Source organism: Carassius carassius, chromosome 29 (genome assembly GCF_963082965.1).
Source record: "Carassius carassius chromosome 29, fCarCar2.1, whole genome shotgun sequence".
NCBI lineage: Eukaryota > Metazoa > Chordata > Actinopteri > Cypriniformes > Cyprinidae > Carassius > Carassius carassius.
Genome location: NC_081783.1, coordinates 22,708,754 through 22,732,554, shown reverse-complemented (window position 1 = coordinate 22,732,554; position 23,801 = coordinate 22,708,754). Strand labels below are relative to the sequence as shown.

Sequence of the window (23,801 nt, the reverse complement as noted above, 5' to 3'; positions counted from 1 at the left end):
GAAACTGAATAAAGTTATCAAACACTAAATTCTAAATTAGATATAGATTAATCCTTATAGCTATAAAAGTGATTGATTTCCTCTTTTTATTCTTTTCTTTGATGAACAGTCATCACAGCAGCTGGTTATTAGGTTGTTTTGGCTGCTATTTCTTTAAGAGTTGCCGCTGCTCAACGTGACGCAGATCTGACACGCATCGTATTTTCTCTAAGATCTCTTTACCTTTTCTGACCCACTTCAGGTCTTAAAGTCTGTACTAATGAACTGAGGAGTTGAATCAAGTGTGTTAGATGAGGGAGACTGTCCTGGGCTGCTCCAGGACAGTTTTGAAAACCATTTCAGAGACTCGTAAAATATTACAAGCATGCACAGATTTAAGGTGCCGTTCACATGTTGTGTGTTTTGCGCGCTCAAGTTCATCATTTCAAATGCAGACGTTCATAATGGAAGCAACATGTGAACGGCTACTAAGGCACCTCTAACCATTATGTGGTGTTCATAATTTGGTTAATCAGACAGTGTTCGTAGGTCTGGTGGACCAGCTGCAGTTTTGGATTTTTATCAATATCAATCCGAAATGATATGTTAAAATACTTAATAGATGTGCTCTCTCTCTCTCACACACACATACTAATAGCAGGCCCAAACAATAGGAGGACAGAGTAAAGGTATACAGGACCTAAAAACCCGAACATTCTCTATGTAATATAAGTATGTGTCTGGTCATTGAAAATTTGTTCTGATAAATATTCTTCACAGTAAATGAGCCAAGGCCAATGAGTCTTGAGTCGCTAAACGTGCATCTGAAATGTCTCCCGTTTGATGTGGTCGTAAAGATGTTCTGTGACTAAATAAATTCACTTTTTTGTAAAAAAAAAAAAAAAAAAAAAAAGAAAGAGAGACAGAAGCCTCAGTTGTGAGCAGTGGCCAACCCTAGCCCTGCCCCTGCATTAAATGTGTTAAATATTTTAATCCATTAAACTGAAGAAAATGAATCGCCTGTGTGGAAATGCTGTATTGCTATTGCTGTTCTTTAAGCGCCACCTGCTGTCAGAAAGTGAATTTGCCTTTTCATCAGAATCAGAAAGAGCTTTATCACCAAGTCTGTTTACACAAGGAATCTGTCTTGGTGTCAGGAGCTTCCAGTACAGAAAGTAGCCTGCAGACATAGGCTACAGATAATTAAGGTAATAAGAGTAATAATTAACTAGTAACTAATAATAAAGAGTAATAATAAAATAATTCATTCAGCTTCTGTCATCATCAGGTGTTTTGTGCAGTTGCTTCATGTAGCAGATTTTTTTGTTTTGTTTGCTTAAGGTTAGTCTGAGCAGTAACAGAGCCAATAAACAATTCATAAATAAAAAAATAATAATAATAATGATTCACATCTTTATTTTTTAACTTGAGCCAATGAAAAATATATAAACTTGCCCTATTGGCTGAATTAATTAAACATTTTTTCAGTATACTGTGCTGCTTGGATGTTTGTGAACCTTTTATAATTGTCTATATTTCTGCATAAATATAACCAAAGAAATAATTAGATTTTCATGCAAGTCTGGAAAGTTGACAAAGAGAACCCAGTCAAACAAATGAGATGAAAATAAATACTGAAAATAATCCAATATTACATATCTGTGAGTGGCAGAAGTATGTGCATCTCTAGGATTAGTTGATAATTTGAAGGTGAAATTAGAGTCCATCCGTTCAAAGGTGTTTTTAATCAGTGAGATGTCTATCAGGTGTCAGTGTGTGCGCTGTTTTATTTGTAGAACAGGGATCTATCAAAGTTTGATCATCTGCGTGTAAGTGTATCATGGCACAAACAAATGAGATCTCTGAGGACTTCAGAAAAAGAGTTGCTTTTGCTCATCAGGCTAGAAAAGTTTTCAAAGCCATCAATAGAAAGTTTCGACTCCACCAATCCACAGTCAGACAGACTGTACGAATGGAGGAAATTCATTACCCCTGTTACCCTCCTCAGGAGTGCTCCACCAACAAAGATCAATCTAAAAGCAAGACGTGTAAAAGTCCACTAGGTTTCAAAGGACCACAGGCTAACTTCCAAGTAACTAAAGGCCTTTCTCACATTGGCTAATGTTAATGTTTAGGAGTCCATCATCAGGAGAACACTGAACAACCATGATGTTCATGGCACAGTCACAGGAAGAAAGAAAAAAACATTGCTTTGGAGAAAGAAAACACTGCATTCCAGCATTAGATTCTTATCCCATCTGTGAAACATGGTGGTGGTAGTATCATGGTTTGGGCCTGTTTTGCTGCATCTGGTCCAGAATGGCTTGCCATCATTGATGGAACAATGGATTCTGAATTATACCAGCAAATTCTGAAGGAAAATGTCAGGACATATGTCCAAGAACTGAATCTCAAGAGAAAGTGGGTCATGCAGTAAGACAAACCCAAGCTTCACAGAGTTGAAGCGGTTCTGTACTGAGGAGCTAAAACTCCTCAAGATGTTGTGCAGGACTGATCAGCAGTTACAAGAAACTTTACCTGCTCTAATAGCTGCAAAATGGAGTCACATCAGATACTGAAAACAAAGATTTACTTACTTTAGCCACTCACAAATATTTAACACTGGATCTTTTTTCTCAATAAATAAATTGCAAAGTATATATTTTTGTCTCCTTTGTTTAATTGGATTCTCTTTTGTCTACTTTCAGGATTTGTGTGAAAATCTAATTATGTTTTGGGTCTTATTTATGCAGAAATATAGTATTTTTTTTACATTCAAGCAGCACTGTGTGTATTTTATGTATGTATTTATTCCTATTTCTTTTTTGTAATTGTATTGTTCATTCTATTCTGTTTTGTCACTTGCTCATTGATGGAGACAGATGTGTGTCAGAATGCTGTAGTTATGAATTTGACAAGCAGAGACTAACCACTAAAGCAGGAAGAGGTTCTTTTCTTGATAGCATTGCTCTTTTCTTTAGACTTTTTTTTTTATGAGCATCTTGCTGTGCAGATTTATGGTAAGTGGTCTGAGATATCGAGTATGAATATCCTACATCAGATTCTGGATGGAGTGCAGCTTGTGTGTCAGATTGTGTGATGTCACTTCCTGTCTGTCCCATCAGGCCAATGAGAACAGTCTGCTGAGTGCGCAGCTGAAAGGATTCCCGCTGTTCCTTCACTCCAACCTGCGCCTGAAGGACTGTACCGTCAACCCCAAATCCCCTCTGCTGCACGTCACACGAGCAGGACAGGTCAGCTCGTGCTGCAGCGCTCATCCGCTCAAACTTTACCAAGACTTCATGACCCCAAGTCCTAGAATTTGTTCTCTTTCTTACTGATTCTGTTTTTCTTTCTGTAATAACTTATATCTCTCTCAAAAAGAATTTATATAAAACATTTCCTCTCTTCAGTAAGTTTAATCTTAAATTAAATCATTAATTTAAGTCTTTTCAAAAACCTCTCTTCAAACAAATTTTTTTTTTCTCTCTCTCCAAACATTTTTTTCTCTCTTCCAAAACATTACCTTTTCAAAGCTTTTTGTCTTCAAAAACATTTTTGTTTTCAAATTTATTTCTCTCTCATGAAACATTTTTTCAAAACTATTTCTTCTCTCTTCAAAAAATTGTTTTCTCTCTTCAAATTGTTTTTTTTACCTTCAAACTCTTTTTTTTCTCTGTTACAAAACATATATTTTCAAAACAACCTTTTCTAAGCTTTTTTGTCTTTTTTAAAAATTTATTTTCAAAACATTTTTCCTCTCTTCAAATACCTTTTTAAACATTTTTTTAAACTTTTTCGTCTCTTCAAAAATGTTTTTTCTCTCTTCTGAAAAAAAAAAACAATTTGGAGAGTAAAGAAACATTTATTTGGAGGGAAAAAGATCAGAGACAAAAAATCTACTATGACAATTTCTACACACCTTGATTGTTTTTTTTATATTGTGGTTCATGGATTCTGTACAAACTTGGCTCCCAAATAAAGCATTTTTTTTTTCTCTGTATGTCTAAGGTGTTTAGCGGTCCTCTCCCTGGGGACAACTGGACCGTCTTCCTGTCCAATCACTCCACCTACGAGCCGGTTCTGCTGGCTAAAACCCATTTGGCCGAAAGCACTGGACTCATGCACACATCTGTGGTTCAGGATCTCGGGCTTCATGACGGGATCCAGAGGGTTCTGTTTGGACACAGTCTCTCCTTCTGGCTTCACAAGCTGGTGTTTGTGGACGCACTGTCCTTCCTCACCGCTAAGAGACTGTCTCTGTCCCTGGAGCGCTTCGTACTAGTGGACATCGATGATATCTTTGTGGGAAAGGAAGGGACCAGGATGAAAGTGGCAGATGTCAAGGTGCGTTAAAGAGATACAACGATTGTTTTGGGATTTTTGCCACGGTTATTTAAAGAAACTGTGCAAAGTAAAGAAACTGGGGGAAAATAGATGTGATTGAGAAATCAATCTGTATGTGAGAATCAAACACAACTTTCCCTTTAATCTCTCATGAAAAAAATGTAATTTCTGTCCGTTTAGATGGAAGCGGTTCAGATGGTGTGTGTGTGTTTGCAGTAGTTTATCTTCAGAGATGTCTTCTAGATGTCTAGATGTCTTCATATGGAACTCACCATTTCATGTGTTCATGAATTATGTTTAGACGTGTGAATATCGTGAATAGTGTGTGTGTATCTTCTCAGGCATTGGTTGAAACCCAGAATGAGCTGCGCAGGTCGATTCCAGATTTCACTTTTAACCTGGGCTTCTCAGGGAAGTTCTTCCACGCAGGTGAGTGAAAACCACACAAGATCAGCTTTTGAGGAGTCTTGAATTTATGCCATTTTGCCGTATATACACCCATTTTATTTGCGTTGAGAAATATTAAAAACGAAACCCCTTTTTTAAACGCTACGTATGTGCGAATGACTGTGTCAGGTACTGATGAGGAGGATCGGGGTGATGATCTGCTGCTGTCGTGTGTTGATGAGTTCTGGTGGTTTCCTCACATGTGGAGTCACATGCAGCCGCACCGCTTCCATAACCAGAGTGTGTTAGCAGAGCAGATGATGCTGAACCGCCGCTTCGCAGAGGTTAGATTCACACACACACACACACACACACAGGTCTGGAGAGATGTTTCACTGGTGTTTGTCCTGTAGGATCACTCCATCCCAACTCACCTGGGTTACGCGGTGGCTCCTCATCACTCCGGCGTGTATCCCGTCCACATCCAGCTGTACGAGGCCTGGAAGCGCGTGTGGGACATCAGGGTGACCAGCACTGAGGAGTATCCACACCTCAAACCCGCTCGATTCAGACGTGGATTCATCCACCGCGGCATCAGAGTGAGTGTGTGTGTGTGTTCGGTTGAATAGCTATTAAAACAAAATTGTAACGGAAGACGCTTTTTGTCAAACATTTGTCACATTTTGTCCTCTGATCTCTTAAATCAGTCATGAAGCACAACAGCAAGAGCGTTTACACTCTGCTTATTCATATAAATGAATGTTTATCCTTTATCCAGACCGGACAAATGACCTGCAATACATTTAAAGGAAAAATATGATGGTGTGCATCAATAATTATTTTGTAATTTGTAAAATAATTCTGAAATAATTGTTTTAGCATTATTTTATAATGAATAATTACTTTATTGAACTATTTATGAAACATTATTGCATGTTTTTTTTTATAATTATTATACAAAATATGAAATAAAAATAATTAAAATATAAATAAATAACTAACATAATTACATAATTTCCATAAAATAATATTGAACTATTAATAACAAAATAATATAGAATAACTATAAAATGTTACATAAAAAATGGCTTTCCAGTGCTTATTGGTGCAGATAGTTCTTTTGGAACAATTATTTTTTATAATTTTGAAATAATATATGTTATGAAATTAACAGTTATAAAATATATAAATGATATATAATATTTCATAATTGCTTTATAGTTAAAGTAATTATGATATATTAAATGTATAATTTCATAAAAAATATTATTTTGTAATTACTGTAAAAAAATTATTGAATAATATTCAAATCTAAAATTAAAATAATGGATTTCCACTCTATTCATAACCAGTTATTCTACATAAATACTGCTTAGAGAAATACATCTGATTGGAGTAATATGATCGTCACCTCGCACTACTCAAATGTTTTTTTATGAAAATAAATGCACCACATCTGATTGGACGGCTGCCTCTGACTAACCACAGCAGCGGAAATATTTTATATTCTAATGCATTCAGAGTTCAAATCAGATCTGCAGATGTGCAGCTCCCATGCGACTCTTCTATGGAAATCAATGACTTTCAGTCCATTCCCTATCATTTGTGAGACCTTTAAAAATCAGCACTCAAGACGCTGTTTGTCAGAGACGGTGGAAACGCAGCTTTTGAGGCACTATAAGAACAGAGGCTCGTCCCGTAACAGTCAAAGCTGTTCATCTCACGCACAACCAACAGTTAACAACATGAGCCCTGAATTAAGAGTGAAAACCGTCCCTCCGACTCATTCCCATTTGATTTTGAGCAGATTAATATCCCGCTCGCTCTCTTTCATCGATTCTCTAATGAGTTTGAGCTCCTGAGTTCAGTGTGAGATGTTATGAATATTACATTAGCTCACATCTATTTATTTCCAGAGAGACAGGCACTGTCCTGGAGCCCATGAGAACAATGTGTGCGTGTGTGTGTGTGTGTGTGTGTGTGTATTGCTCAGGTTTTGCCCCGGCAGACGTGCGGTCTGTTCACACACACCATCTTTCATAAGGACTACCCCGGCGGGCCGCAGGAGCTGGAGCGCATCATTGACGGAGGGGAGCTGTTCCTCACTGTCCTGCTCAATCCAGTCAGTCCCTCTTCACAAACTCTGAACCTCTTCATCAGCTTATGAGTGTACTGTCAGCTGGACTGGACTGGAGATATAGCTATAAAAACAGGCTGCTCATTTTCAGCCTTTTGATGTTGCTCTGTAAACCTCTTAATATATATAGTACAGACCAAAAGTTTGGACACACCTTCTCATTCAAAGAGTTTTTTTTATTTTCATGACTATGAAAATTGTAGATTCACACTGAAGGCATCAAAACTATGAATTAACACATGTGGAATTATATACATAACAAAAAAGTGTGAAGCAACTGAAAATATGTCATATTCTAGGTTCTTCAAAGTAGCCACCTTTTGCTTTGATTACTGCTTTGCACACTCTTGGCATTCTCTTGATGAGCTTCAAGAGGTAGTCACCTGAAATGGTCTTCCAACAGTCTTGAAAGAGTTCCCCGAGAGATGCTTAGCACTTGTTGGCCCTTTTGCCTTCTGTCTGCGGTCCAGCTCACCCCTAAACCATCTCGATTGTGTTCAGGTCCGGTGACTGTGGAGGCCAGGTCATCTGCCGCAGCACCCCATCACTCTCCTTCTTGGTCAAATAGCCCTTGAAGCCTTCAGTGTGACTCTACAATTTTCATCGTCATGAAAATAAAGAAAACTCTTTGAATGAGAAGGTGTGTCCCAACTTTTGGTCTGTACTGTATATATATATTTAGACTTTAAAAGGTGTTTGTTTGTTTTTTGTTGTTTTTTTTCAATCAGAGAAACGATTGATTGGAATAATATTAAATGATAAATAATTATAAATTATAAAAATAACTGAAATTATTATGCAGTTATAAAAATAATTATTTTAATATTTATATTTTATAATTATGAAATGATCTAAAATATAAAATTATTATTACTAACTTTAAAACAATTATGAAATATTGCAAATAAAAGAATTCAATAATTGTTTCAGGCTTTATTATTATTTGCCGGCTGTTCGAAAGGATCAAGATTTGAAAAAATAGTTAATGTTGCAATCAAGACATCTTTTTAATAAATGAAATTAAGGAAGGATAATATTTAATAATTGTATTTTTCATAGACCAATGAAACAAATATGAATAATCAACACTATTTACCTATTTGTATTTTTGTATGTAGAGTGAATGATGAATTCATATTTATCCAGGCAAAACATTTGAAGGAATACATCCTGAGTTTATCAATGCAATTAATTATTTTGTTATTGTAAAATAATAATTTTATATGCAATTATTATTTTATACAGTAATTATGAAATATGTAATGCAAAATGAATTCTGAATTAGTGAATCATAAATTATACCATATTTTTATGCAATTAAAAAAATAGCTGTTTTATTAATGGTTAATTTTTATCGTAATTGTTTCATAATTATTTTATACTTTATATAATTTATTAAAATGAATAAATATTAATAAAAATAATAGTAAATATAAATCAATTATGAAACAATGGTTTCAGACTTCTATTTATTGTAATGGTATTTCCAGTGAAGAGGCTTTGATTGGCTGAAGTGTGGTTGTTTCTCAGATTAGCATCTTCATGACGCACCTGTCCAACTACGGGAACGACCGGCTGGGTTTGTTCACCTTCAGACGGCTGCTCAACTTCCTGCTCACCTGGACGCACCTGAAACTACAGACGCTTCCTCCACTGCAGCTGGCCGACAAATACTTCCAGATGTTCCCGTCTGACTCCGAGCCGCTCTGGCAGGTCTGTGAACTTGAACTACAGGAACAAACTATACATCTGCATTTGAAATCTGAATGAAATGCGTCGTGACGTGAATAAAAGCACTGAATCCAGCAGAACCTCCAGCAGCTTCACTGTGATTGGCTGCTGCTTGGTGCTCATTTACATAAAGTCCAGCTTTTCCCGACTCGTCCTCAGCTTTCTCTCCGTCTCAGCGGTGTGATCTTGTGTTTAGGACCCCTGTGAGGATAAAAGACACAAGGACATTTGGTCGAAAGAGAAAACCTGCGACCGTTTCCCAAAACTGCTGCTCATTGGCCCTCAGAAGACAGGTGAGGAATAACAGCGCCACCTGACAGACGCATGCAGAACTGCACACACTCTTTACACTTCATTGGCACGATTGTTTTAAAGCATTGTCAAAGCGTACACCAAACAACCAATGAGAATAAAACCATTAAAACAGTATTAAAATAAAGTGCTTAGTAATCTATTAGAAAAAAAAAACATTTGTATTATAAAAATTACATTTTGTTGGAAACTAATGATGACCGATCTTGTATAGAAAGAAATTAGATAAGATCACTGAAAGATTCATTTAGATGACACATTCATTTATGTTACTGTTATTAAAATAATATAAAAATCATTTTAAATCAAATATATTTTAAATAAAGCATTAAAAACATTTTATTAAAACTAAAAACAAAACATAAAAAAATATTATTTAAACTTATTTAATTTCTGGTAGTTGCCAAGGCAAGATTTTTATTTTATTATATATATATATATATATATATATATAAATCAAAATAGTTACACCATCTGTACTAGTTGATGGATGATACTGTAATAGCAGGTATTTGTATCAGATCAGTGGTTTCTGTGGTGTGTTTTGTTCTCAGGAGCGACGGCTCTCTATCTGTTTCTGGGGATGCATCCTGATCTGAGCAGTAATTACCCCAGTAAAGAGACGTTTGAGGAGATTCAGTTCTTCAGCGGTCACAGTTATCACCGGGGCATCGACTGGTGCGTGTCAGTGGAGCTGCAGACATCATAACGCTGTTTGGTTGCTTTTATTTCTCATCGTTTTCTCCATCTCTCCTGCAGGTATATGGAGTATTTCCCCGTCCCGTCCAACAGCAGCTCTGATTATTATTTTGAGAAAAGTGCCAGTTATTTTGATTCAGATGTGGCAGCGGTCCGAGCCGCAGCACTGCTGCCCAGAGCCAGAATCATCACGGTTCTGAGTGACCCTGTGGACAGAGCCTACGCCTGGTACCAGGTACATACTACACCTTCTCTACATGAACAGAGCTTTAGAGCAAACACATGTTTTGTGGAGGTGCAAGTAAAGACACAATCATTTATTAATGTGCAGCACCATGACTTTACCACATTAATCATCCTGAGTAGTTGTATTTGCAGTAAAACTGCAGTAATCGCAATTAAAATATATTTTATGAAATGGAATGATTAAAATTTGTGTGGTATCACTATTATCAGTATTAGTTTTAACCATAGAAACTCTTAAAATAATGATACTATAGTTATTGTAATATGATATTTGGCTATATATTTTTATCAGTGTAGACAAAAAAATTTAATTAATTAATCATTATTTAAAACATTAATTTATTAAAAGAACAAATTAATACAAAATGTTAAAACAATACATGAACATTTGTATTTGTTTTTGTTTATTTATTTAAAAAACATGTCTTGATTATTATAAAAAAAGTAAGTAAATAATGTTTTAAAATTGGTTTCATTGGTCTATATCAATAAAATAATTAAATTTAATTCTACCTTGAATTCATTTAATATTTCTATATAACATGAATACAGTTAGAATCATGATACTGCAGGTATTTTTCTAGAATTTTGCCTAGAAATTTGTTTACATTTCTATGCTAAATTAGTTTTTTTGTCAATTTGTAGTATTTTGGATGTATAATTAAAAAAAAATACAGTCTGAACCAGCAAAGTGGACTAAAAATGTAAAATAATTATTGAAAATAATAAATACAGATATTAGTAAAATAATACTAAATAAATTTTTTCTATTTATTTATTAAAAATATTTCTTGATCATTATACAAGTAGGTAAATAATATGAATTATTAATATTTGTTGCACTGGTCTATATCAATAAAATATTAATATCTGAAAATATTTTGATCATTTTCAACTGTATGCTTTTCTGCATTTCAGTGTTTGTGTTAAACCTTTGAATCTACAGTGACTATCTGGTAATGTATATATTTTTTTCTCTCTTCAGCATCAGAGAGCACATGCTGACCCTGTGGCTCTGAAATACTCTTTCCATGATGTCATTACGGCATCCCACAATGCACCAGTGAAGCTGCAAGTCCTGCAGAAGCGTTGTCTGGCTCCAGGATGGTACGCCACACACCTCTCTCGCTGGCTCAAACACTACCACCACCAGCAGGTCTGTGCGTTTAGCAGCACATATGAGCGTATGTTCTGATACAGCAGCTTTATTGATCATACTTCATTCATAAACCCTCACAGATTCTGGTTGTGGACGGTCAGACATTGAAAACGGATCCTGCATCAGTCATGGAGAAGATCCAGACATTCCTGGGTTTGGAGAATCGAGTCGATTACCGCAAGATACTAGCGTGAGTTTGAGCATCAGCTGTGACATTTCAGTCTCATGGCTTTCTTGAGGCTGAAAAGAACATAGTTTGAGTTAAATACACTCAAAAAAGCTTTCATGAACTCAAATCAGGGTCAGTTTAGGTCTATACATCAAAACTAGAACAAGTTCATTTACAGTAAACAGATCATGTTCCGTTGAACTAACTTTAAAAACAAGAATGCAAGTAAAAACATTAAGTGAATTTATAATAAAATTGTTTTATTTATTATCAAAGACCTGTTTCTTCTGCTCATTTTAACAACTTTTTGAGTGTGATGGGAAAATAGAACGGTTTCTGTTATATTGTGAATATAGTCACAACTAAAAACTTTAGCACTGCCCAAAGTGCATCAATATTTCAACTTTTATTTTATTTTTTCAATTTTGCAGGATGTTTTCATCTCCTTGCTACACTTTTTTCCAAATGATGTTTTGCAGGTTTGACCCCAAGAAAGGCTTCTGGTGTCAGCTGCTGGCCGGAGGAAAGACCAAGTGTTTAGGGAAGAGTAAAGGACAGAGATACGCAGACATGGACATACAAGTAACTCTTTTTCACTCACTGAATTTATTTATTGAGTTTATTGTAAGAAGAAGTAGAGGAAATACACATTCACAGTCTGTCCCTCTTCATCAGTCGCAGGTGTTTTTGAGGAAGTACTACAGAGAGGCTAATATCCAGCTCTCTAAACTCCTGTATAAAGCGGCTCAGGTTCTGCCCGGCTGGCTCAGAGAGGATCTGCTCAACATCAGCTAACAGAGCACTGGATGACAGGAGACTGGAGCTTGTTCTTACCTAGATGAGTCTGGACTAAAAACCAATTTAAAGAACTGACTACTTTGTGCTTTAAAACTGGCTGATACTCATTGTTGTACAGGATTTATGAGCTGACTCACATCTGTCCTGTTATTGAAAGACTGTGCTGAACTAATATGAAGATCCTCAAACATATTGCTGCAGAAAAAGAGACACTCAACCTATAAACATTTTTTTATTCAACAAATTTGATACAGACTCAATTTTATAAAGTAAAAAAGCATGCCAACGACCTGTGGCGTCTGATATGGACAAACATTTTGTAACGGTTTTTTTATTTCATTTACATTTTTGTTTGTTCTCTGTTGTTGTTTTTGTGTGCTCGGGATGGTTTTACATTTTCTAACGTGGAGTTTTAAAGGAGTCAATTTACTCACGCTTTAAACAGAGGACTTTCTTCTGTGAAACTTTGAGCTAAAAAAAGTAGTGCACTATATTCCATCTCTTCAGAATCAGAAACCATGTTATGCTGTAGATGACAAACAGACTGACATTTCAATGTTTGGTTGTATTTTGTTCATGTTCATTATATGAAATATCTTTTGTTTTTCATGGAAGAACGTCATACAGGTTTGAACAAAAAGAGCGTGAAAATCATTATTTTTGGGTGAATTATCCATTTAAAGTTTGATCTCATAAGCTGAATAATACATAGCTAAATATTAGAGCTATACCTTTCTACTCTTAGAATGTGAATTTACAATTTAAAGTGCCGTTTAAGTGTGTTTTTTGTGTGTTGGAACAGCCTGTTAATGTTAGTTTATTTTCTCATTAAACAGAAAACTGGTGATTTTCTTCAAGGTAAATGTGTTATTAAAACAACAGTTCACCCAAAAACTAAAATTGCATATTGTTTGCTCTCAATGTTGTTCAAAACCTGTATAACTTATGAGGAACACAAATGTTTCAATTTTCATTCAATTCTTCATCAGGTTTAATGTTAGTGAAATCAAATGCACCACAGGCTCGTAAAATGCAGTTTTATTTATATACAATTTTTTTTTTTTTTTTTTTTTTCATGAAGGTCACCTGTCATTAGTGTTCATTACAGCTGATGTGAATTTCTGTCATGCATGATATATGGAATATTGGGCAGATGTTGAAAAACAATGTGACCTTTGGAAAACCCATCACTGTTTTATTACTACAGGGTTTATTTGGTAACGCCCAAAAACCATGATATCAACAGTTTCTGTGGATTATTGATATGGTAATGTGACTATATGTATGCAGAGACTGAAGCATCTCTTCATGATTCAGATATGAATTCTCATGTTTTCTTCTTTGCCTGTGATCTGACCTGGTCAAACACATGCAGATAGAGCAAAATAAACCACACTGTTACTAATGCTGGAGATGTGTGTGAGTGTGAGTGTGTGTGTGTGTGTGTGAGAGAGAGAGAGAGAGAGAGAGAGAGATTCTTCAATGTCGTGGTGTTGTTGCTATGGTTACACATTTCCTCATGTCCTAAGTGTGTTTATGAGTTTAATTACATTCATATTGTGTTTTTAGTATAAAAAACTCCAGACAGTTTTAGATTATTAATGTCAGTTTCTCATGTAAGAAGCTTTTCTAGCGGACTTCTTGAAAACATTTTGGGCAAGGACTTTATTTGTTGGTTTTTAAAATGCATGTCATTACACATTAGTGATGTATAAAAGTAGTGCATTTGTTCAAACACACGGTGGCAGCAGAAGCTTTCTTGAGAGAAGAGTTTTTGAGAGCTGAGACAATCCCGTATCTTAACATGATTTCCTGATGGAAAACCTGTTTAAAAACCTCATAATTATAATGGTAACTCTAAATTTTAATAGTTATTATAATTCAATGACAATAGTAAAACTATTTGTAATGATATCGTTGGAATAACTCATTACTACTATTTCCAGCTGATAAACGATAAAAACATTGTTAATCAGAATCCAACTGACTTTAAAGAGCGCGAAAATTTAAGCGCCAAAGCGTAACTGTGGCATATGCCCTTAGAATAAAGTGAATGTTATCGTTCCTTGGTGTGGATGCTTAAATAACTATAGTTTTTCCTGGTCTTTTTGTGAATGATTCATTAGTCAAAATGTTTATTTTTTATAATCGTTCATCAAAATGTAATAACCTGTTCCACATACCAAACAACCTTCCTATGCAGCTTAGTTTGGATCAAGTTTGTTGCTGCTCGAAGAATGCCTGCAGTTTCAGGTAACGTTACAGTGACTGTACTAGTCAGAAGATTGTTCCTTAGTTGTACAATTTCAGAAAGAAAATTTCCCTGGTAAGTTTGTATAGTAAATTGAGTTGGTGTTGGTCACATGTCGTTAGGTGAGTGGTTTATGGCGGGTTTAGGTGGTCTGAGCTTCACTTTAGACACTCATAATGAGTTTCTCTAGAAACATTGCTGGCTGGAATCAACATCTACATCACTTGATCTCCAAGATGAGGCTTCTAATGGATGTCTGACACCAGAGATGGGTACAATTACATCAAAAAGTATTTAGTTACAGATTACAAATACTTGCTCATCAAATGTATTTAAAAAAATAAACTGGTGTGAGAAATGTATTTAATTAAAATACAAATCATTTGTAATTTAAAAAATACTAATATTTACAAGCAATTAGGGCTGGGATAAACGATTATTTTTTAAATGATTAATCTAGCGATTATTTTTTCGATGCATCGATTAATCTAACGATTAATTTTTCAGCCCGATTCGATTACGATTATCTCCCCATTATTTGACTACTAAGAATTTATACATGTTGATTTACATATCTGAATGAAAAAAACATGAATTCCTTAACATTGCAATATATGTTTATTGCTCTTAAAATTACAAAATAAAAGACTGACTAAGAATGCATTACTTTGCACTTGTATAGAGATAGCATTCAATAAAACCTTGAAGCCTTGAAAACACATAGCATACTGAAACAAGCTTACTGAACACATAGGGCCTAGCTTACTGAAAAAAGTTCTTCTTTCAGATGAAAATAACAACAACTTAATGTCTAGCATTCAATAAAAAAGGTCACCCAAAATACTTGTTTAGAGCAATTAAAAGAATACAGTAACCAATGTAAACTTGAGGGCTTTAAGCTAAAACAGAGAGTGCTTTTCCAAAAAAAAAAAAAATGTAACAGTGGGAGCCTCTGAAAAAAATCTCCGAATGCTCCACGTGAAACTTTGGCGTTCCGCCCTTTTTCTATCGTGTCTAATGATTTTGGTGATTATGCATGAGGGAGGGAGAGAGAGAGAGAGAGAGCAAGACAGCGTTCGTGTAGTTTGAAGACTGTGAGTGCGCGCGCAGCCGGGGCTCTCTCTCGTAAACGTTTTGCAAACGTTTTTTAGAGAACTAAAAACAGGTCGACGAATCGATGCGCATATTTTGCGTCGACGTATTTTTTGCGTCCACGTCATCGATGACCTCGACGCGTTGTCCCAGCCCTACAAGCAATCAAACTTAACATTATATTACATTAAAGATATGTGCTGTCCCCTCCTTGAACAACTTATAAACAACATATTTATAAATGACATATTCTTTAACCTTCACACTACACAATATATCTGATATATTGAGCCATATTTCTTCTAATTTCTTATTACCATTAAGCATTTCTACACTTTTTCATGTTTAAACTACTTTATTGTTTCTTTGTAAGCATGTCAAAAATTAAGCAGTCCTGCAAAACTGTATCGTCATACCATCTAATCCTACTCAAGAGAATCGCTCAAGCTAGTATACAGTCAACAGTAAAGATTAACTACTGGCAATGTTTATATTTAGCTGTTAAAGGGCTCTATGTAGATTACAGAAACCCTTGTTATTAGTGACACTGTTAAGTGAGCTGTGGTCAGTAACTTATGGCACTTTTCCACTGCATGGTACGGCACGGTACGACTGGGTATGGTTAACTTTTGGGGGGGGGGGGCACATTCGGGACCGGTTTTGCTTCAGGATCAAAGACACCATAATCCCAACGTTCCTAGAGAGACCAGTGAAGAGCTTGGGGAAGTGGTATAGGGCAGACCTCAACGATAAGCATGTGGGAGATGATTATCCAAGTAGACACCAGGATGATATCCTTAGAGAAGAGCGGCCTACCTGGCAAATACAAGACCGGGGTTACCAACATGGGTACTTCATAGACTACTCTGGTCTCTGCTTGATCATGAGGTACCTGTCTCTAAAATCGAGGGATTGAAGAGGAGGATAAACATCTATTGAAGGAGTTGTCTGGATGTCCCAAAAATCTTCTTCTTCATTGGCCTGTACAGCACAGGCAGCAAGCTGCAGCTGCTAGTGACATCGGTGCTTGAGGAGTATAAAGCAACAAAGACATGCCAGGTCATGATGCTGTAAGACAGCAAGGACAAAAGAGTATGCCAGGCAGGCATTGTGGTCAGGACAGGTCGTAAGTGGTCACCCAGCAGAGCACTGAAGGAGGCTGAGGATCGGCTGCAGCATGCCGACATCATTGGTACAGTAGCTCAGGGCAGGGTTGGACTGGGTTGCTTCCCCAGAATGAGCTGGAACAAAGATGACCCAAAGGAACACTGCAGCATGATACAGAGGGAGGTCCGTAAGGCAGAGGAGGAAACCCGGCATGTCAAGGCTGTGCCATGAATAAACAGGGCAGCTGGACAAGGTGGCAGGGCATATGAGAAAAGGCCCTGACATGGCAGGATATTTGGACTATGTAAGAATGCCGGATAAAGATCTTGATGTGATGTGTTATACAATTTCTTGTATAAACAGGCTAAATACACACTGGAAAAGGAGATCAGAGTGGCAAAGAGGAATTATTCTGAAAAAATAAGGACTCAGTTCACTTCGAACGACTCAGCATCAGTGTGGAAAAGTCTAAAGAAGATCACCAATTACAAGACACCACCCCCCAGCACTGTGGAGAATCAACGACTGGCAGACGATCTGAACGAGTTTTACTGCAGGTTTGAAAGAACACCCATCACCTGCCCTGAACACCTCTCCACACAACCGTTCACACCAATAACAACTCCTGCAACCAACCCCGAATGCCTCTCCAATCAAGCACTCTCACCATTCACACCTCCTGCATCCCCCCTCTCCCCCACACCTGCAATACAGATCAGCGAGGATGCGGTGCGCCAGGTCTTCCGGAAGCAGAAAAGGAAAAAAGCACCAGGCCCAGATTGTGTTACACCAGCCTGTCTGAAATCCTGTGCTGACCAGCTGGCCCCCATCTTCACAAAGATCTTCAACAGATCGCTGGAGCTGTGCGAAGTCCCTTCATGCTTCAAACGCTCCACCATCATCCCCATCCCAAAGAAACCCAAAATTACAGGACTAAATGACTACAGGCCTGTGGCTTTAACATCCGTAGTCATGAAGTCATTTGAAAAACTGGTGCTGGCCCACCTGAAGGACATCACTGGACCCTTGCTAGATCCTCTTCAGTTTGCCTACAGAGCAAACAGGTCTGTGGACGATGCAGTAAACATCGGACTGCATTATGTTCTGCAACACCTAGACAGACCGGGGACCTATGTGAGGATCCTGTTTGCGGACTTCAGCTCGGCTTTTAACACGATCATGCCAAACCTCCTCCTGCCCAAACTAACTCAGCTCTCCGTGCCCACCTCCGTCTGTCAGTGGATCAACAGCTTCCTGACAGACAGGCAGCAGCTAGTGAGGCTGGGAAAATACACATCCAGCACCCGTACAATCAGCACCGGAGCTCCCCAGGGCTGCGTTCTCTCCCCACTGCTCTTCTCCCTGTACACTAATGATTGCACATCTAAGGACCCCTCTGTCAAGCTCCTGAAGTTTGCAGATGACACCACACTCATCGGCCTCATTCAGGACGGTGACGAGTCTGCTTACAGACAGGAGGTTAAAGAGCTGGCTGTCTGGTGCACTCTCAACAACCTGGAGCTTAACACGCTCAAAACAGTGGAGATGATTGTGGACTTCAGGAGAAACCCCCCTGCACTCCCCCCACTCACCATCATGAACAGCACTCTGACTGCAGTGGAGTCATTCAGGTTCCTGGGCACCACCATCTCTCAGGACCTGAATTGGGACATTCACATTGACTCCATTGTGAAAAAGGCCCAGCAGAGGTTGTACTTCCTTCGCCAGCTGAGGAAGTTTAACCTGCCACAGGAGCTGATGAAACAGTTCTACTCCACCATCATCGAATCCATCCTCTGCACTTCAGTAACTGTCTGGTTCAGCTCAGCTTCTAAATCTGACCTCAGAAGACTACAGAGGGTAGTCCGGACTGCTGAGCGAATCATCGGTTCAACTCTCCCATCTATTTAAGAACTGTACTTATCCAGAGTGAGCAAAAGGGCTGTTAAAATCACTCTGGACCCCTCACATCCAGCACACTCCCTCTTTGAACTGTTGCCATCTGGTCGACGCTACAGAGCTCTGAACACCAGAACGACCAGACTCAGGAACAGTTTCTTCCCTCAGGCAATCCATCTTATGAACAGCTGATACACACTGAACACACTGAACACACTACACTTTATATTTATATACACATACACTTAATTTATCTAATACACATACTTAGTATACACTTAAATCTTGCACATAATATACATGTACATACATAACTGCATTTTTGTAATATACCTGCCTACAATTGTCAATTTGTATATTGTCATTCCTTATCTACTTATTTGTTTTTTTTTGTATTTTTATATTCTTTATTATGTGTTTTATGTTCTGTCGCTGTCATTCTGTTGTACTGCGGAGCTTCTGTCACGAAAACAAATTCCTCATATGTGTAAACATACCTGGCAATAAAGCTCATTCTGATTCTGATTCTGATTCCATCTATGATGTTCTGTCTTCTCCATTAAATCTCTATATTTGGAGGATGGCAGAGAGCCCCAGCTGCACATTATGTGGAAAGGAAGCCAACCTTGAACATGTCCTCTCATCATGTCAGTCAAGTTTGGCAGATGGAAAATTCTGGTGGCGTCATGATAAGATCCTGTCTCAGTTTGAAAGACAATTTGGAAAACTATAGCGTGATACTTACTACTTCTGGAGGTGTAGCTGGATCATGAACAGTTGGCATTGCTCTATCCTTCAGGAGAAATGTTTGTGCAAAAACTGCTTTATACTGACCTTCATTCACAAAGCAGTCCAGTGTGAATGTTTCACGCAGACATAAAAAATTTTGGTAGAATTGAGGGAGCATCTTCTTCAAAAGCAAAATTAATCTATCTTGTCTTCAGCGGCTCAGATTTCGTGAGTAAATGGAGAGAGCTATGTGGATTCATACATCCAGTGACAGAACACCTAAAGCGCTTGGGAGACATTCTTGTCAGTGCAGCAATGGCGAACTGTGTTCAATTCACTGTGAACTCATTCAGGGTGGTTCTATGTATAAACAGCAGTGTCTGTCAACTTTTGTGGGCGAGGCCTGTGGCCAATGTGACATCACATTAGCAGCAATGCTGAAGACAGGTAGTTGGAGGCACTGCTTTTTACTTAACAGGGATTAAAAAAGGAGTAGGTGGATTGTCATCATTATACACACTGCCAACACACATTTATGTCCAAGCAACATGTGAAAGTGAATATTGCATAATAGGTCCCCTTTAATTACAAATTACATATTTTTTTTGTCCATAAAAATAAAAAATAAATAATACTTATTTAGTAATTAAAGGTGGGGTAAGTGATTTCTGGTAGCCAATGTTTTTTATTTCAAATCACCAAAACAAACACGCTCCTACCGCAAAAGGGTCTGGCCTATTTTGATAGCTCCGCCCACACATATGTACACAACACAGTCAATGATTATGACACAAATTGCATATTCAAGCAAAATCCAGCATATATTATTTCTTTAAAAAAGCAAAACCAATGTTACTCACCTATCGAGAAGAAACAAAGTAACCTCGGCATCCGATCGCAGGCCTTCCCACTACTTGAGTTCTCTCCAGCACTGGAAAGCTGCTCCGATACTTACATGTGTCCTACCTCTTGGCTTATCATAATCCTTTTTTTTGTTCTGAAGATGGTTTGCCTTTTTTTCCCCGCTATCTCTATTTCTGTTGTCGCTCGGCACGGCTAATGTCTGTCCTGTGCACTGAGCGCTCTTTCCCCCACATCAAATATAGAAAAAAAGTATATTTGAAGGAAAGAAAGTGTAAACTGTTTTTTTATATAACGTTTTAAATGTAAGTTTTTTGAAGGTCCCCCACATGTGTAGACACGCCCCTACTGATGATTGGCTACAAGTTTGTTTTGGTACTTGGCCTGACTCAGTTTTCTAAAGCATTAAAAAAAAAAACACCCCACCTTTAAATACACATTTAAAATACAATTTTAAAATACTGCCCATCTCTGTCTGACACCACTTTACCAGGTTAATGTTCAGGTAATACATGTTGTAATCCAAAGCTCCAATATAAACATTGTTTTTAAAACTAATTTTAACCTAGACATTTTAAGAAATTGAGTTAAAAACAGGAAAGATTTTGCAGGGACGTGTTCATTGCTAACAGCCAGTCAAATGTTAGTATTGAGCTCACAAAATGTTTAACAAATCATCACCTATGATTTAGTGGTTGAGGTATGGTTATGGACGGGTATTTTTCCTCACAGTATATGCTGATCCAACAACATATCTTTCTTAAAAAAAAATCTTGGTCCTCATTTACAAAATGTAGAGTAAGCATTATGTCAAATCTTTACATCATGCATGATACACACTGAAGTTTGTATTCATTCTTTGGAGTCTACAAGTATCAGTTACACACAAACATTATTGATAAAAACTAAACAAAAACAAAACAAGAGTTTCTCAAGGCAAATGCTGAATGGTGGCTAGACAGCCTTTATAAAAGTTTTAAAAAGTTTGAAGGTTATGTACTGTAGCTCTTATGTGATTTGGTTCTTGACCAGAGAGATAGAACTGAGCAGACGTTTGAAGGACACAGATGTCAAGCAACATTAAATGTTTTATTAGAAGTTTGAATGACCACAAAAAATAAACTTTTTTCCTTGTCTGGTTTACCTAACACAACTTATAACTGAAGTTTAGTTGAATAAACCAAATTAGCTTAGTCTTTTGAATAAATAAATAAACCAAAGATTTACTCACCTTCGAGCCATTAAGATGGAAATTTGTTTTTTCATCAGATTTAGCAAAATTTAGCATTAGATCGCTTGCTTACCAATCGATCTCCTGCAGTGAATAGATGCCATCAGAAAGAGACTCCAAATAGCTCATAAAAACATCACAAATTCCACAAGTTATCAACACCACTCGGGTTCATCAATTAACCTTTTGTGAAGTGAAAAGCTGTAGAAAAGCGGTTTGTAAAAAACAAATGCATTAAGATGTTTTTAACTTCAAACCGTTCTAGCTAAAATCAAAGTCAAAGTCAAAGTCACCTTTATTTATATAGCGCTTTAAACAAAATACATTGCGTCAAAGCAACTGAACAACATTCATTAGGAAAACAGTGTCAATAATGCAAAAATTATAGTTAAAGGCAGTTCATCATGGATTCAGTTATGTCATCTCTGTTCAGTTAAATAGTGTCTGTGCATTTATTTGCAATCAGGTCAACGATATCGCTGTGGATGAAGTGTCCCCAACTAAGCAAGCCAGAGGCGACAGCGGCAAGGAACCGAAACTCCATCGGTGACAGAATGGAGAAAAAAACCTTGGGAGAAACCAGGCTCAGTTGGGGGGCCAGTTCTCCTCTGACCAGAAGAAACCAGTAGTTCAATTCCAGGCTGCAGCAAAGTCAGATTGTGCAGAAGAATCATCTGTTTCCTGTGGTCTTGTCCTGGTGGTCCTCTGAGACAAGGTCTTTACAGGGGATCTGTATCTGGGGCTCTAGTTGTCCTGGTCTCCGCTGTCTTTCAGGGATGTAGAGGTCCTTTCTAGGTGCTGATCCACCATCTGGTCTGGATACGTACTGGATCCGGGTGACTGCAGTGACCCTCTGATCTGGATACAGACTGGATCTGGTGGCCACGGTGACCTCGGAATAAGAGAGAAACAGACAAATATTAGCGTAGATGCCATTCTTCTAATGATGTAGCAAGTACATAGGGTGTTATGGGAAGTGTTTCCGGTTCCGGTTTACCTAATTAATGCAGCCTAAAAATCCTTTAACGGATTTGGATATTAAAAGCATATTAGTATGTTATGTTAATGCCAGGTTAAAGAGATGGGTCTTTAATCTAGATTTAAACTGCAAGAGTGTGTCTGCCTCCCGAACAATGTTAGGTAGGTTATTCCAGAGTTTGGGCGCCAAATAGGAAAAGGATCTGCCGCCCGCAGTTGATTTTGATATTCTAGGTATTATCAAATTGCCTGAGTTTTGAGAACGTAGCGGACGTGGAGGATTATAATGTAAAAGGAGCTCATTCAAATACTGAGGTGCAAAACAATTCAGGGCTTTATAAGTAATAAGCAATATTTTAAAATCTATACGATGCTTGATAGGGAGCCAGTGCAGTGTTGACAGGACCGGGCTAATATGGTCATACTTCCTGGTTCTAGTAAGAACTCTTGCTGCTGCATTTTGGACTAGCTGTAGTCCAAAGACTACAGAACAACCACCCAATAAAACATTACAATAATCTAACCTTGAGGTCATAAATGCATGGATTAACATTTCTGCATTTGACATTAAGAGCATAGGCCGTAATTTAGATATATTTTTGAGATGGAAAAATGCAGTTTTACAAATGCTAGAAATGTGGCTTTCTAAGGAAAGATTGCGATCAAATAGCACACCTAGGTTCCTAACTGATGTCGAAGAATTGACAGAGCAACCATCAAGTCTTAGACAGTGTTCTAGGTTATTACATGCGGAGTTTTTAGGTCCTATAATTAACACCTCTGTTTTTTCAGAAAATAAAATAAAAGTAAATAATCAATAACAACGTTTCCTCCAGTAACAAAATCGTCTTATCTGAATCAGGAGAGAAATATGCACAGATCAAGCAATGTTCACAAGCCAAAACAGTTTAAAGTAAATATGGGATTGGATTTTGAGAGGACAACAAGGGATTGAATTTGTTACTTGAGGAAGTGTAATTATGGATTATGGACTTGTATTTTAGCCAGAAGTGAGAGTTTGAAATTAAAACATTTTGATAATAGATTTATATTTCTTACAAACATGCAGCTTTTGATAGAGTGGAGTGGTGTGGATTACTTGTGGATTACTGTGATGTTTTTATCAGCTGTTTGGACTCTCATTCTGACGGCACCCATTCACTGCAGAGGATCCACTGGTGAGCAAGTGATGGAATGCTACATTTCTCCAACATTTCTTTACTGTGTTCTTTAGATCATGACTTTCATCTTTTATCTCTCCGCTTGTCCGTAAGGAAACTTGTTGCTATGCAACAGGCCCCTGCAGCCGTGCTGGTGGTGGTTGTAAACCGAGGGTCTCGAGCCAGTATTGTTCCTGAAACGCTCCCCTCCCCCTGAACCAGGAGTCTGAAACACTCTTCTCCAGCGGGAGGAGGAGAAAGGCTTTATGAAGGCTACAGCACTTACGGGAACGAATAAAAAACACATTCAGTCCATCCTATAGGAATGTTTACAGCATTCCCATTAGAATTATTTGTAATCTGGAAACAATCCATACAAGAAATTCTGTAAGAATCAGAAGTGATCCTGGCGAAACTTTGATGCTTGTTGGTTTCTATAGTTTAACGTCTTATAAACTTCTGTTTTCTCATCTGCGTCTCGTCATGATATTCCAATAGAGAACTTCTGTTCTAAAAGAATGTTTCTCAA

At 37.5% G+C, this 23,801-nt stretch overlaps 1 protein-coding gene across 1 annotated transcript in view; it reads left to right on the top strand.

Annotated features, from left to right (window-relative positions):
• Positions 1-12,438, top strand: part of ndst1a (N-deacetylase/N-sulfotransferase (heparan glucosaminyl) 1a) — a 31,584-nt gene extending 19,146 nt beyond the window's left edge. Inside the window, exons 3-16 of the mRNA XM_059516361.1 lie at positions 3,105-3,233; positions 3,991-4,326; positions 4,668-4,755; positions 4,903-5,057; positions 5,127-5,312; positions 6,707-6,835; positions 8,381-8,563; positions 8,778-8,874; positions 9,448-9,571; positions 9,653-9,827; positions 10,824-10,994; positions 11,078-11,187; positions 11,646-11,748; positions 11,842-12,438. Of these exons, the coding sequence (XP_059372344.1) occupies positions 3,105-3,233; positions 3,991-4,326; positions 4,668-4,755; positions 4,903-5,057; positions 5,127-5,312; positions 6,707-6,835; positions 8,381-8,563; positions 8,778-8,874; positions 9,448-9,571; positions 9,653-9,827; positions 10,824-10,994; positions 11,078-11,187; positions 11,646-11,748; positions 11,842-11,961 (2,106 nt within the window). The 3' untranslated portion in view covers positions 11,962-12,438. The remainder of the gene's footprint in view (positions 1-3,104; positions 3,234-3,990; positions 4,327-4,667; positions 4,756-4,902; positions 5,058-5,126; positions 5,313-6,706; positions 6,836-8,380; positions 8,564-8,777; positions 8,875-9,447; positions 9,572-9,652; positions 9,828-10,823; positions 10,995-11,077; positions 11,188-11,645; positions 11,749-11,841) is intronic.
• Positions 12,439-23,801: the final 11,363 nt, after the last annotated feature.